This window comes from Montipora capricornis, chromosome 9 (assembly GCF_036669925.1).
Source record: "Montipora capricornis isolate CH-2021 chromosome 9, ASM3666992v2, whole genome shotgun sequence".
NCBI classification, from domain to species: Eukaryota; Metazoa; Cnidaria; class Anthozoa; order Scleractinia; family Acroporidae; genus Montipora; species Montipora capricornis.
The window spans coordinates 44,956,342-44,971,341 of NC_090891.1; the positions used below are offsets into that span (position 1 = coordinate 44,956,342).

At 38.0% G+C, this 15,000-nt stretch overlaps 1 protein-coding gene and 1 long non-coding RNA gene across 2 annotated transcripts in view; both read left to right on the plus strand.

Moving 5' to 3' along the window:
- The window catches only part of LOC138016879 (uncharacterized), a 16,903-nt gene extending 14,431 nt beyond the window's left edge, over positions 1-2,472 (plus strand). The window contains exons 2-3 of the long non-coding RNA XR_011125892.1: positions 1,370-1,423; positions 1,691-2,472. This is a non-coding gene — a long non-coding RNA (uncharacterized lncRNA). The remainder of the gene's footprint in view (positions 1-1,369; positions 1,424-1,690) is intronic.
- The window catches only part of LOC138016871 (inositol polyphosphate-4-phosphatase type I A-like), a 72,132-nt gene that overhangs the window by 33,256 nt on the left and 23,876 nt on the right, over positions 1-15,000 (plus strand). Inside the window, exons 9-17 of the mRNA XM_068864040.1 lie at positions 3,690-3,803; positions 4,735-4,814; positions 6,200-6,251; positions 6,428-6,472; positions 7,148-7,176; positions 7,451-7,504; positions 9,773-9,850; positions 11,522-11,579; positions 12,027-12,129. Coding sequence (XP_068720141.1) covers positions 3,690-3,803; positions 4,735-4,814; positions 6,200-6,251; positions 6,428-6,472; positions 7,148-7,176; positions 7,451-7,504; positions 9,773-9,850; positions 11,522-11,579; positions 12,027-12,129 — 613 coding nt within the window. The remainder of the gene's footprint in view (positions 1-3,689; positions 3,804-4,734; positions 4,815-6,199; positions 6,252-6,427; positions 6,473-7,147; positions 7,177-7,450; positions 7,505-9,772; positions 9,851-11,521; positions 11,580-12,026; positions 12,130-15,000) is intronic.

Consider the following 15,000-nt stretch of genomic DNA (forward strand, 5'->3'; position numbering starts at 1 on the left):
TAGAACTACTACATTTTGACGTATGTGACTTATGTGACGTATGTGACTGAGAACATAAGTGAAGTGGTTCACATACATCACATACGTATGTGACGTAATAAATGACTGACCATAGGTCTGTTATGATCAGCTATTGTGAAAACACCCAGTAAAGCCCCCCTGGGAGGTGCTTCTAAAAATAGAAAGATACGGGACAGGGTTGGAAGGGTCGGACAGGGTCGGACATGGAAGATGGAGGCTCCGGGTAATGGGCTCCTGACAAGATGTTACATGAGATCTTCTAGGATGTGTACTAAGATCTTCACCAAGATCTTAAGTAAGATCTTTACTTAGATCTTTTAAGATCTTTTTTAAGATCTTATTTAAGATTCTTACTATATCTTGTAAGATCTTTGCTAAGATCTTGTAAGACTTTTACTAAGATCTTATGTAAGATGTTTGCAAGATCTTGTAAGATTTTTGCTAAGATCTTGTAAGGTTCTTACTACATCTTGTAGGATCTTTGCTAAGATCTTGTAAGATTTTTACTAAGATCTTATGTAAGATGTTTGCTAGATCTTGTAAGATTTTTACTAAGATCTTGTAAGATTTTTATTAAGATCCTGTAAGATCTTTTTCAGTAAAATCATGCAAGGTAGTCCTAAGATCTTGTTAAGGTCTGGTAAGATTCTTTTAAGATCTTACAAGATCGAAAACATCAGCAACCTTAAATTTTTTTATCAAAATTTGTTAAGCAAATGTATTAAGATCTTATTAAGATCAAAGATCTTAAATAAGATCTTATTAAGATTTTCATCTTAATGCCCATCTTACAAGATTCTTACAAGATCTTAATAAGATTTCCACCTGGGCCGGCTTTCCGACGAGACCTGGCATTTATTTTTAGGACAGCACCTAATGGAGTAAATACAGTATCAATTAGCCAATATCAAAAATATCATATTACTCTTTCTTTGTCCCTCCAAATTTTGCATAAGCATTTTTTCCAGTTTCTCTTGGGACCATTATAATTCCCAAGTGGAAATAAAAACAATTCCTATGCAAACTTTTGGAGGGTAGAAGCCAAAACGAATGAAGGAAAAATACCGAACATTCGGATATAACATTACAGCAGAATAACGACAAAAATTGAAACAAAAAAACTTTAGAAAAAAAGACACCCCAACCCCAGCCCCCGGCCCTGCGTTTTGGCTACTACCCTACTGGAGGACAAACAAAGAATATTATGGTATTTTTGAGATTGGCTAATTGTTTCATTTTCTCAGCAACATTTTATCACTCTTGCCGAAGCACTCATCCCACCACTTAGGTAAATTATTGCCTTAGATAATACGATGCCACCCTCACATGCTTTGTGTTTCCACTACAGGAAAATAACAGTTTCTTCATGGAACGCAAATTTTCCAACTTAAATTTTCGCTTGGTAACATATATTTATTGATGACATCATTATGTCAGTGAAAAGCTAAAAACAGGGACGACGGAGCATATTTTGTATTGTGGGGGGGGGGGGGAGGGGGGGAGGTGGCTAACAAGCAAGAGCCGCTAACTTGTAGGGGGTTCCCTGAAGGAATTCTCCGCCAGAAATTTTTGAAATCTTGAAGCTCGGAAATGCAACCTTTTCCTTCTGTTAGTTTTCTCTTTTTATGCTTTATGAGTTTTTTTTCCTCTATTTTTTCTTCATGGGCAGTCCCCCTAGCTCCACCGTCCCTGAGAAAAAGGAGCACTTCGGTCTACTATTGGGTATCCTGTGGTTGTTGTGTTGACAAACGTTCATCATGTTTATATTCTGCTGTGGCCGTTTACATAAGTGTAGTTCCAAACATTGTTAAAGCTCCCACTTCTCACTAAACAACAGGTATGGATTAAAATGGTATCATTTTACTTTCTGCACGTTATTTAAAGCGGTCTCATCTATTTTCTTATCAAATCAAAGACGGATATCGGCCTTCTGTGTTTTGACCCGAAAGGTCACAAGAATGCATTTTAACGACATTTTAAGCGCTCTAGGCGTCACGCAAAAGTAATTGCCCAGAGATTTCTCTCTATCAGACGAAAGACCTTTGTTTCAACATTCGATGGCCGAAGTTTCAAAGGGTTTAAAGGTAGAGCACATTCTCTGTAAGATATTTCGTAAGACTCAGTTTTAGTGACAAAAAATATAGGCGCCAAGAATAAAATTATTTGGAAACTATAGAATGTCTTAAATGCACTCAAACTCAGCCAAACGACAATTAAGAGATTGCTCAGTTAGGATTAGGAGGAATATTTTATGAGGGATGCTTCAGTTGACCTCACAAGACCGTCAAAATGAAGAAACAAATTGCTTGTCCGAGCGGCATTTTCGGCGGTGTTCGGTAATTTGCATTTTTCTCTGAAATAAATCCGTAACAACCCAAACTAAGTATAGCATGCTTCTTGGTACACATTACTCTTTCAAACTTGGAAGTATGAGCGAAATCGATTTTTCAAGGTTTGCCACGGAATTTAACCCTTTAAGCCCCGAGGGGTTCCCCATTGACGAGTAAAATCGTCTGGCGTTAGACAGAGTAAAATCTATAAGTGCCATTTGGCACTATCGGGGCTGAAAGGGTTAAAGGTTGCTTGATTTTTACGGACATTCACTCTTAACTATTAAACTCAATTGTGCTTGATATTTACATGTATTATTGTTCTGCTGTGATGAAAAAATTAAATTCCGCTTTTTAAAAACGTTTTTGCGTTTCTCTCAACTTGAATTTCCTGGGAGAGAGAAAAAGGTTATGGAAACAGATCATTTCCATGGCAATGGTCCATACTGCAAAATCCTGCCCGAAAACTAGCCAATCAGATTGCTCCATTTAGCCTGAGAATTGCTTGCCATATAATAATAAACTCTAGGGGAAGGGAAGGTTGCAGGCATCACTTCACTTCACACCTAATTTGATTATTCTCTCTATTGGCTGAAGTATTTGGGAAATGCCATCTCTTGTGGCCCCCCTCCCCCATATTCAATGTTGGAGTTCTTCAGGCAAGAAAAGTGACCATTTTTTTTCCCTGGAAAAGCCAACATTGATAAGGGAGAAGTGGGTTATCTATAAAATGAAGCTACCGGTACCTTGATCTCAGCACTTTTGTCCATGATTGTAGTTGGGGACACTCAAATCAAATTTAAGGTTTGTTTTTAAGAAGACAGGAAAACTGGAGTACCCAGTGGAGAACCAACAAACTCAACCCACGTATGACGCCGAGGGTCACATTGGTAGGATGCAAATGCTTTGACCAAAGTGCAAGCACTTTTCCCACTTAAAAGGATGGTGCCTACTAATTCAAAGGTATTTTTGTGCAGTTTGCTGAATATGCGGGAAAAACAGATCTTAACAAGTGTTATTGAAATCCAAAAAGAAAATTGGGGGTAACCACGCTTTTTTCGAAGATAATCAACAATATTTGTGCAAAGCTTTAAAATACAAAGCAATGTATGGCATTGTTTTCCAAATTAAAGCTTAATCATCTCTGAAAAATGCGTGGTTACCCTCAATTTTCTCAAGAGCCAAGTTCTGCTTTCTCTGCATAGTTTTGAACCGCCCAAAAATATCCCAGCCTATATTAATAAGCACCACCCATAGGCACTGTTCTTTAATTATTATTATTATTATTATCATTATTATTATTATTATTATTATTATTGTAATTTCTGTGATTTCCAGGAAAGTTGTGATCCTTATTTCCTAACGACAGTGGTATTTCCTGAAGGATCAGTGAATGAGTTGACACGCTTAAAATTAGCAGTGTTTGATGTCAGAGACAGGGAAAAAGAAGAGGTACAAATGTGATATCAGCTTATACATAAGAGAACATGAAGTGGCTCTAAAAAGCATGGCTGGCAATAACCTTGTTTCTGATCTAGCCTTCCAAGGGGGAAAGCTGACAAAGGACATTAGTCTTACCCTGTTGACATGGGACTTTCTAATCAGTGACACGGCCCTTAAGTCCAGAAAATGCATCTAATTAGGACAAGGGATATGAATATGCTGCAAAACTTCAAGAGCAACATGGAAATATTGCTTAAAGAGAACAACACCCAAATGCTGAACAATTCTGTGTGCGCTAAAATGATCATTAAGGCATATATGACTGTCACCACACATGATAGAATTAGTAACAGAGGAGAAGGTAATGAAAAATTAACCCATTGACCCTCGTGGGTTCCCCATTGATAAGCAAAATCGTCTGGCATTAGACAGAGTAAAATACTAAGTCTGGCCGCTTCAGGCCAGTTTGGGAGTCAAAGGGCTAATAGTGCAACAATAATAGTGTTCTAGTAGGCACAATATTGACTCAACAAAGGATGTGAAAAGGCAACATGGTTTTTTCCCTTGAATGACCTTACCCTTTAACCTTGCTGGTCTGTGGAAAGGAAGGATGTAGGAAAGAATAACAGTAATGAGCCTTTCATACAGTCTGTATTTCCCCTAATGGTTTTTTGTGGGGGAGGGGGGGTGGGAAGGGAAGGCTTGGATCTCTACAGTCTTTGTCTGATTCTACTTCATGCCTTTTAGGGAATGTTTTAACTTGGAGATATTTCTTCCGTAACTGAAACCATGATCATTTTAACCCATTGACTCCAAGGGGTTCCCCATTGACAACTAAAATCGTCTGGCGTTAGACAGAGTAAAATACTAAGTCTGGCTGGTTTAAGCCAGTTTGGATGTCAAAGGGTTAACTGAGACTTGTAATGTTTATGTCATGCAGATGTCATTGTTAGGTCAAGCAGTGTGTACCATGAGCGATATACTGTCAGCAGCCGATCTGAAACTTCTTTTAACACTGACGTAAGCTTCTATTATTTTGAGTTTAGTTACATATTAAGAATTAAATCTTGCATAGGGTTAACTGTTTATCTGCATTCTGCTACCTTGTGTTAAACATAAGAAAATTTGATGTGTCCTGCATCAATAGAAGCAACAAATATGGTCACCTGGATCCAGTTTGAAGGGTATAACTAGAGAAAAGCCAATATTGGTAGCACCTATCCTCAGAATAGAGCAGAACAGAATTGAGGAGACTTCATTGCTCAGGGTTAGGTTGCCACACTTGGAATAATGTTGTAAGTCCCAGATTTAAGTCCCGGTTTTACCACCAGCTGGGCTTGAAGAAGCCAACTGGTCTTCCTTCCACAAGTTAACATTTTACAAGTTTTGTTTGAGTGTATTATTATTATTATTATTATTATTATTATTATTATTATTGGCAGGTCCTTTCAGTGGATAGTACCTTCCACCTCTCATAAAATGCATAAAGACACACTGTTGCTAAATATAGTTAAATGAAATTTAACATAGTTAACGACTAGGAGCTAGTCTGGTCAGTAGTGTTTTGCAGGCGGTTGTTAGTGTCTTGGCCGTCTGGTAGTGTTGTTTAGCGTTTTGGTGCGTTCTGTAGTGTTTGTTATAGTTACATGGTTCACGACCGGGAGCTAGTCCGGTCAGTAGTGCCTTGCAGGCGTTTGTTAGTGTTTTTATGCGTTTGTGTAGCGTTTGCAGCACTCTTTAGGTTGTGGGAGCCCTGGGGCTGACATGGTTCAGCGGTATTCCTGCTTAGTGCATGCGGTGTTGTCCAATGTGTTTGCAGCGTGTTTGTTGCTCTGTTGGCGTGGCGTTGTGAGTTGGATTAGGAGTTTAGTGGTTCTCGGCGTTCCCTCCCTCTCCCCCCCCCCCCTTTTTTTTTATTTTGTATTCTTTTTTTTTTTGTGTGTTGTTCTTTTTTTTGTGTGTTCTTTTTTTTTGTATTCTTTTTTTTTTTGTGGGTTGTTCTTTTTTTTTTGTATTCCCCTTTTTTTTTTGTGGTCTTTTTTTTTTTTTTTTTTTTTGTATTTTCTTTCTTTCTTTATTTATTTTTGTTTTCCACTGAGCTATCTGGCTCAAATTTAATGTGACGGGTGCCTTAGGGGGCCTGGCGCGGGGGGCTCGTGGCTTGGTTGCGGGTTGGGCAGGCCAGTCGGGTGTTCTAGCGCCTTGGGGATGTGACTGCGGTTGCAGCCCCCAGGCTTCCTGGGCACCTACCCTCCGCTGGCGACGTGGGCGTTAATCCTATACTGACCCCTTTTAGATTCACTGTGAGGGCACTGCCTTTTAAACTTATCTCGATTGCCGTGGGTTCTTAACTAACAATTATTTTTGAGAATGCGTGGAAATAATAGTGATTCATAATATTGCAGCTCTCTTGATTCTCCTGATGCCTGTGGAACTGTGACTGTTCTGGGATGGAAGGTACACTGTAGAATACTATCAACACTTGCTCGTAGTTCTTTCATTTTGCCAACTCTTATTGTCCAGTGGTATTTAAACTAATATTCTTATATTTCACAATTGCAAAGTTAAGCATTTATGCATCTCAGACAGGGGTTCTAGGAGTTTTGGCCTGAATGCTTTCTACTGTTTTTTAGGTCGAGAACAGAGCATCCCAAAAGCCAATGTCACAAAATGTGGAGGTTTGTAGTAATGTGTAATTATCATTGGCCATGATGCCTTGATTTCATAACTCAGCCCGAGGTTTTTTGTTGTTGCTGTTATTTTAATATTAACTCCTCAGACACTCTAAACATGCCCAGTTGATGAGTAAAATCATCTGCCGTTGGACAGAGTAAAATCTGTTTAGTCTCACTCCCAGGGGTCAATAGACCAAATTAATTTTTTTAAACCATTACTATTGATTCTGTTTTTGGAGATGAGAAGAACTTAAAAGGATCTGAAGTGTTCCAGGGAAGACTTCCACCAGACCCTTTGACTCAAAAGGCGACAGCCACTCCTGCTGTCCCACCAACAGTAGCATGACATAATTTGATGGTAAACTTTGTGTATCACCAGAAGCAAGCATTTCTGTCTTTGAACAGTGAATGTATTGCAACTATTCTTGCAATGAGCAGACTAGTTTAACTTATTTTTTTTAACCTTTTGGCAAACCGTGGGGCAATGAATAATAAGTGATGGACTTTTCAAACAGGTTTTCCTTCCTTTTAGTGTTACAATGTATTCTTGTTTCCTGTTCTCAAAAGGTACTATACCTGCTTTCCTCAATCCTTTCTTCCTAAAATGACAATGAATCCCCCTTATGGGACAGTGAAACTGTTAAGTGCAATGAAGAAATTGATGTTGTTCTCTTTTAGAAAGAAAAGGAGAGAAGAAACAGTGGAAGGTAATTAAAAGAATATTGTAAACTACGAAAATGCAATTAATAATAATTTTTTCCTTATTTTGTCAGACTGCTTAGCCTTGTTCTGGGCTTTCGAAAGCCTAGAGGACCTAAAACAAAACAATTACAAGTAAGCTGGGTGATACATGCTAACACCAACCCTGGCTGGCACCAGGCTTTTTCCCATCTAGGCCTTCTTCTGTATTCATGCTTTTTCAAAGGCCCAACGTACATGAAGCATTAAATTTCCAAAGCATGTGTTCTTTGTCTTTGTCAGGTCGATGATGATGGTGGAGCACATTTTGAAGAGAAGTTACAGATTCCCAACTACGTGTGTAATATTTATCCTTGTTATATTTAATCAGAAACCCAGAAGGGTTGAAACGTATAACAGCCCCTTGTGTGCTGGGAAACAAGCTTCTGAATATTCAATTTGCTAAGTACCATATTTGGAACAACAAGATCGAGGGGTTTCCAAATATGGTACTCAGCACTGAAACATTCAACCAATCAGTTCGCACTGAATATTCGGAAGCTGTGAACGCACATTACATGTTTTAACCCTTATGGGTTTCTGATTTAATTTAACAGCAATCACATAAATAACGCACATAAATTTCACCTGTTCTTGCCACTTTGAAACATTCCAACAAAAGACCTTACGAAACTATGCAAATTTAAGGAAACTAAATTTAAAACAAAGAGATTTCAAAACAGCATTATTATGCATAATGCTATGAAATATTTTAACTAGTCGTTAAATAATTTGAAACTGGTCAGTTGCATTTCTTAAGCACTGCTGTCCTTGATTTTGAATGAGGAACTAGGACTTAGTTTATGCACTGAGGCATGCATGTATGATTGAAATGGTTACAAGTAAAATCAGAAAACAGTTTCACATGTGTTGTGTCAAAATTCTAAAAAGGTTAGAATTTTGACATCAAACACAAGTGAAATGATTACGTGATTGACCCAATTGTGATTATCTTTGAATTTCATGGTTGACATGGTTCATTTATTTCACACAATTTACATAAAATTAACACAGAAAGAAAAGTAGAGTCACAACACATGATTACAAGATAAACTCATTACAGTACGGGTTATAAAATGTGTATGGTGGTCAAAGTAGTGCCCCTCAATACATGTCCAATATACCCAAACGGATACGATTCGTCTCGTCAAACTGATGGTCCATTGGTACGAATGGTACCGATAGAAAATGATGTCATTCCAATGGTTTTATTGGTGAAAAACAACTTCGCTTAAATTACACCAAGTAGAAACGCACTAATAATTATGAATATTCCTCGTTCTATAAGCCAACCACACAAAACACGTTCGCTTTCACCAATAGAACCATTGGAATCACCACTAACACCAACGGAGTCTATTTGTGAGTATTGGACAACCCTCAAGTAGCCACGGGTTTCTAGTTGACCACCACCTACTTTTAAGTAAACGAAGAAATTACACTAAGGTTTACTGGGATATAGTCACGATATAGTAAAAAATGTTTGTAGAGCCTAGGACTGATGTACAGAAGAAAATTACATGTATGTAAATTAAGCATGTTAGAGATATACTGAACCAAGCAAGAAATCTAAACAGGACAAGCTTAGCAAAAAGGAAAAAAAAAACGAACATACAAACAAACAAACAAACAACAACAGCAACAACAACAAACAAAAACAAAAAGAAGAGAACAACACATCATCATTGGCAGCACAAACAGCAGTGACAACAAACACAAAAATATAAGCAGACAATTATTATTATTAGCTATCGTACCATCTTCACCAGGCTGTGAAGAGGCAGAGACGCCATCAGAATCAACAACAGAGATGAAGAGTAATGATCCTACGAGGATCTACATCAGCCATTCATTATTATTATTGTTATTAGATAGTTACGTACTATACATTTGACCATTAAACAGAACATATATTATTAATTTTGATTGACAAGAGATCAGGTGGGCCTTATAAAGTTTCTTAAACTTGCTTTTTAAATGTAACACTTTTGATCGCTATTAATAATATTATTATTGTGGTTTATTAGTCAGCTGAGAGCTGTATACAATAGGCTATAATAATTTCATCTTGAATGAACTTAAGGTGGCACCCATATAAAATGTGCTTGACTAAAAATCTGCTTGAGGCAATTTACATGTATGTATTTGACTTTTTGTCAAAACGTTTTGAAAAGTATTTAGTGTTGCTACAGCTAAAAGTTTATTGTCGGGCCAAAGCAAACCGACCCATAAAATTCAAGTGAAAATTTACAAAGTTAGAACTTTAAACTGTTTAAGAGCTAGCAAACACAGGGCTGTGGATAAAAAACAAACACTAACATTGCAATAGCAGTTTTGTAATTTCAAACATGCACTTTCACCCCAGAATTAAGGACCTCTTTAATTGTCATCCATGATATCAATAAAATTATCTTAATCTTTAATTTATTGGGACCTCCTTTTGAATTATTACTGCCAGTATTTGACTTTTAATTTATGCAAATTCAGCCCCTCTGTTGCAAGATAATTTAGTGCAACAAACCATCTGTCGATGTATCTTAATTTTTTTATTATTATTGGTTACAGGGTAAGAGGTGTGGTTCTCAAAGTTGTGGAGCTGATGGGAGAAAGTGTTCTGACATTTAAAATCCCAATTCAACTTTTGTAAGCATTCATGAGTGGTAAATAGAAATAACAATGCATTCAACAGAGTAGATTCCATGTTGCCATGTGTCTTTTCAGAAATAGATCACAGATGACGTCAGAGAGTGTTAAGAACAAGAGTGGCACACGAGACGATAGCCAAGTTTGTCACTGATGTTCTTACCACATTTTGACGAGCCATAGACCCTTTGCATAACTGGCGCCCAGATTTGAATAACGATACTTGATACTTCCTTAGCCTCACATTCATGAGAAAAATCCTTTGTCTTGAAACATAAACACGAGGCTAAGGATGTATCAAGTATTGTTATTCAAATTTGAGTGCCATTTATGTAAAGGGTCTATGTGATGAGCAGACACATGCCAACATGGAATCTATTTGTTTTATATAATATAGAATTAAAAGTTTTTGATGATAATGCCAGCTATGCTTCTGCCTTCTGATAGGTCTTCCGGGAGAACCAATCAAAATGTGTGCATTATTGAGGTCCTTATGTTAACCACTTATTGCTAACGTATTTGGAGAAGAAATTCAGTTCACTTTTAAAAGCACTTGCTTTTTATGTTATAGCAATAATTTATCCCAGCTCAAATTTGGTTAAGTTTGTTGGCTCTCTGCTCTGCCCTAGATCTGAGAAGTTTTCTCCTGAGTACTCCAGTTTTCTCCTCTCCAGATCAAAACATGCCTACAGGTCTACTGAACTGTTTGAATTTACCCCGGGGGGGGGGGACTCCCATATGGAACAGACGGGGATGCTCGTCGGAAATTTTAAATTTAACCCCTAAAGGAGACCATCTGGGTGTGGCTCAAGCTTTTTGTGACCCCTAAAGGAGACCAATCAGGGTGTGGCTTAAGCAAATTTTGACCTTAGCGGCTTAAAATATTGGCGCTTTGCCCCGAACACCCTAAGCGAGACCAAAATCCAAAATTTACACCCCTAAGCGAGACGACGAGCATCCCCGTCTGTTTCATATGGGAGTGCCCCCCCCCCTCCCCCTTGGGGAATTTACTTGGGTTCAATTCCCAGTTGCCCCAACTTTGGTGATATAAGCTTGAGAGTATTGAATGACAGATGTTAATGATAATCATGATGACCATTGTCCACTCCTTATTAGAGAGATGTAGGAATGTATTTAGGGCAAATGGGAAACGTTAGGCTAAAAATTGTGGTTACCAAAAATCAAAGAAATCTCTTTGATTTTAGAATTTTTGCTGGTTGTCTACAGATATTGAGTATTATTTCCTTAATCTGCCCCTGTGACCAAAAAAATCAATCCATATTTTTCTTTGGATTTCAAAAATATGTTAACTAAATTAAATTTCAAAAAGACACCTGTTTACTTCAACTAGAATTTTTCTATTTAATGGTCAGCCATTACTATAAGATCTTGACGGAGCTGGATCAAGGACAGAGCTGGATCGAGAAGTCAAAGGCTCACTAGTTTAAGAATGTAATGCGTGTGTACGCCCACAAAGCAGTTTGCGGCATCAAATCACTGTCAGGAGTGGATCTAGGCCTCTCATTTGCTCAATCTTTGCTCGGATGCACCAATTTGGTTCACTTTGTGACTCACGCAGCACCTAAGAAGTGAAATATTTAATGAGGTGCTCCTTTCAGTATATTTATAGGGACTTACAAAAAATCAATTCATTTTTTCTTTTTTTGCCAGGAAAATATATATTTCTGAAGAACAACAGCAAATGCTTGAATTGCATCATTTGGGAGATGTAAGAACTGGTCTTCTCCAATAAATAGATGGATAGATAGTGTATTGAAGCAGATGAATGATGAATGCCAAAATGTGATCCATGAAAAACACCAAATAAAATTGTCTACTATGTACAATAATTCTTTTTAAAAAAGCTATTTTTTAGTCTGTGCGTCTTGCAATTAGGAACGTGATATGTTCTACTATTTCGTGGATTAAATCTACATTTGTTTGGCTCTGGTAAAAATCTGTTTAATTTGTGATCATGATTACTGTATTTCTGATATCCTGAAACAATTAGACTGTTTGAGCCTGTTTCTAATCAAAATGTGTGTCTAAACTGGTGAGTAATAATTCTCACGGTGTATTTTTGTAAGCTCTCCAACTCATCTCACTGGCACTATCTTAGCCAAATTTGCTGCATTTGAAGAGAAAGACAAGTTTAACTTGATTTTTCTTTTAACAGTTGAATCCGGCGTGGGAGAATTCCAGACAAGCGATACTTCATAATCACGTCAACCTTATTTGTGCTTACAAAGCAAACTTGCAAGAACTTGTTCCTTTACAAGGTCTGTATGTAGCAACATGTACCAATTATAAAGGGAACCTTCATTTAAACAGGAAAAAAACTTTAAACCACAGAACATAAGTCTGTAATCAAAATTGTTCGAATGTTTTCTAATGAAAGCGTTTATATCTGAATAAATGTTTTTCAAAAATTCTTGTTTTGGTTTTCAAATTTCCCAGGTGGCGCCATCTTGAATAACTGTGTCATGTCACGGTTTCCCTATTGTTTCAAAACAAAATGTTTTTATGTGAAAACTACAAAGGTGACCAAAACACATCTTTCAAGATGGCGGTGCCCGTGAAATATGAAAGTGAAAATGCGTGATTCTAAAACTCTTTTTTTTTTGGATCTGCTCCCAACTGTGTGGCTTCATAGCTGGTAGATCATTACACCGACATCGCAGAGGTCGTAGGTTCGAAGCCGGTTGAAGCTGCCTAAATTTTTCAGGATGTCTATAAGTGACAATTGCTCAAAAATGTTCGGTTAAGTGCACGGATAACTTCTACATTAGTTTTCACCTATAACCCGCACTTCAGACCCGTACATTTCTTTCATTTATTGAGTCCGTCACGGGAACACATGAGCCTAACAAATTGACCTGGGGCCTGTTTCTCGAAAGTCTCGAAAACTTTTCGGGCCCGAAAATCCATTTGTGAAACTGCCAAGCGCTTGTTTTGGAAAGCCGATCTTTTGACATGTTTTCGAGGTAACAAAAAGAAAAATAACTGTGAAGTTTGACGACTTAAATCCCGAACATGGCCCGTAAAGTTTCGGGACTTTCGAGAAACGGGCCTCTGCTCCCAACTGTGTGGCTTCATAGCTTAGTTGGTAGAGCATTGCCCAGGCATCACAGAGGTCATGGGGTCGAATGCCGTTGGAACCGCCTGAATTTTTCTGGTGTCCACTAGAGACAATAAATTGCTTAAAATTGCCCAGTTAAAGCGCGAGGATCACGTTTACATTTCCCATTTGCAAGCATCATTTTGCTCGGTTTAAAGTTCTTCATTAGTCGGAGTGGAAGTTTCCTTTAATGTGATATAGTTTGATCCTCTGTGTGAATGTAGTCGTGACAAGGACTACTGTTGAAGATGACTGATGTTTTTCATAGAGCGAGTTTGAATCGAGTGTGGTAAAACCAAAACCAAAGTAATAACTTTGTCCAATCGAAAAGGACGGAGACAATCCAGTAAAACAATCAAAACTCGAAGTAATTACACGAAGCCGACACAAAGCCCGGGAAAATGTGACGCGCGAGCCACGATTGGTTTTTTGTTTCACTTCTGATTAGTTGAAAAACTGGCGCGAGAACTTTGAACCAATCACTGAATGAAGTAATGCAAAACCAAAGAAATTCGCTGATTACTTTCGACACTCAAACCGCTCTAACTGAGGGTTGTCCAATTCAGTGATATAATTACTTGGTGTATGTGCGTCACAAAGTGATTCTTCAACCATGACCTTAAAGGGGCTAGGTCACGCAATTTTAGGCAATTTCAGCACTGATCGAATGGTCGTAGAATTAACTAAAATATCAAAATAACTGTTCAAAACTATAGAAGAACTCTAACAAAACACCGGGAAGCCAAGAAGGGACATGGATGGACAAAACTGGAGAGGATTAAAATGGATTGATTTCGGTAAATTTGAAAAACGTCGGCCCATTTTTTTTTCAAATTTATATCAGTTTATATCAAAATGTCATTTACACAGCTGGAAAATCATTCTCAGTAGTTATGTGACCGTGATTTTGCAAATGAAAGACTCTTGCTATGCCAGTTTGAAGTTTAGAGTTCATAATTAACAAAATTGAACAAAATTACCTAAAATAGCGTGACCTAGCCCCTTTAACCAGAACCTGAAGCACGCCAATACATGAAGTTTTTAGGCACATAAAGTGCACTTAAACTCAAATATATTTTGTTCCTTATATAAACTCTCCCCATCCAAAGCAAACATTATATCACCATTGCCACCCAAAATTTCGCTTTTTCTGTGCCGTGCAAGCCATACAGAACTATCAGTAATTTGGACCCACGAGATCGTGATGTGATAGGCATGGGTCCATTCTCGATTTTACGTCACAAACTGCTTTGCATTCCTGTTTTCAAAGAAAGTTTGCTTTGCAACGCAGTTTGGGACTTCACAGTTGTGGGTCCAAATTGCTGCTAGTTTTGATGGTTCTGTGCGTCTTGCCCGGCAGATAAAAAGCAAACTTTTGAGGTAAGAATGGTAAAACATGTTTGCTTTTGGTGGGGAGATCAATATTGTAGACGAAAAATATTTGAGTTAAGGTGCACTTTAACAGAACCTGAACAAAAAAGTAGTACATTAGTTGTGGTTACACACACCTTGGATTTGGGTTTGGGGCCTTCTGGAGGGAAAATGGCTTGGGTTTGGTTCCGTTCAGGTTTGGTGTTACCCTTGGGGATGCGGTTCCACTGTAAAAGACTCCCTTCAGTGTAGAATAATAGGGTATAATTAATATCATTAGGGATCTAGGGATCTTCGTGTATTATCTATGCTCTGCTTTATGATTGGCCAAGCCAATAAACAGATAGAAGATAAACCGTACTTTTCAGTTCAGGAACTGTCATGGGAAGTTCTTTTGTTGTTGTTTTTTTTATGTATCCATGTAAATAACCCTAGGGCAGTTTCGGTCTGGGAAAAACGGTTTCACACAAAAACGTCCTTGCCCGTGGGCATACGCTATTTACTCTTTGGTAAAAGGGCTAGTGTAACCACAGCTAATAAGTTCTTAGGCTTATGGAGACACCTTGTGACACATTGTGACGTGAATGCAAAGTACCACGAGTGTCATTTTGCAGCTGTTTGGACATATATGTGACAACTGTGTTCAAACCGTCAGCTTGCC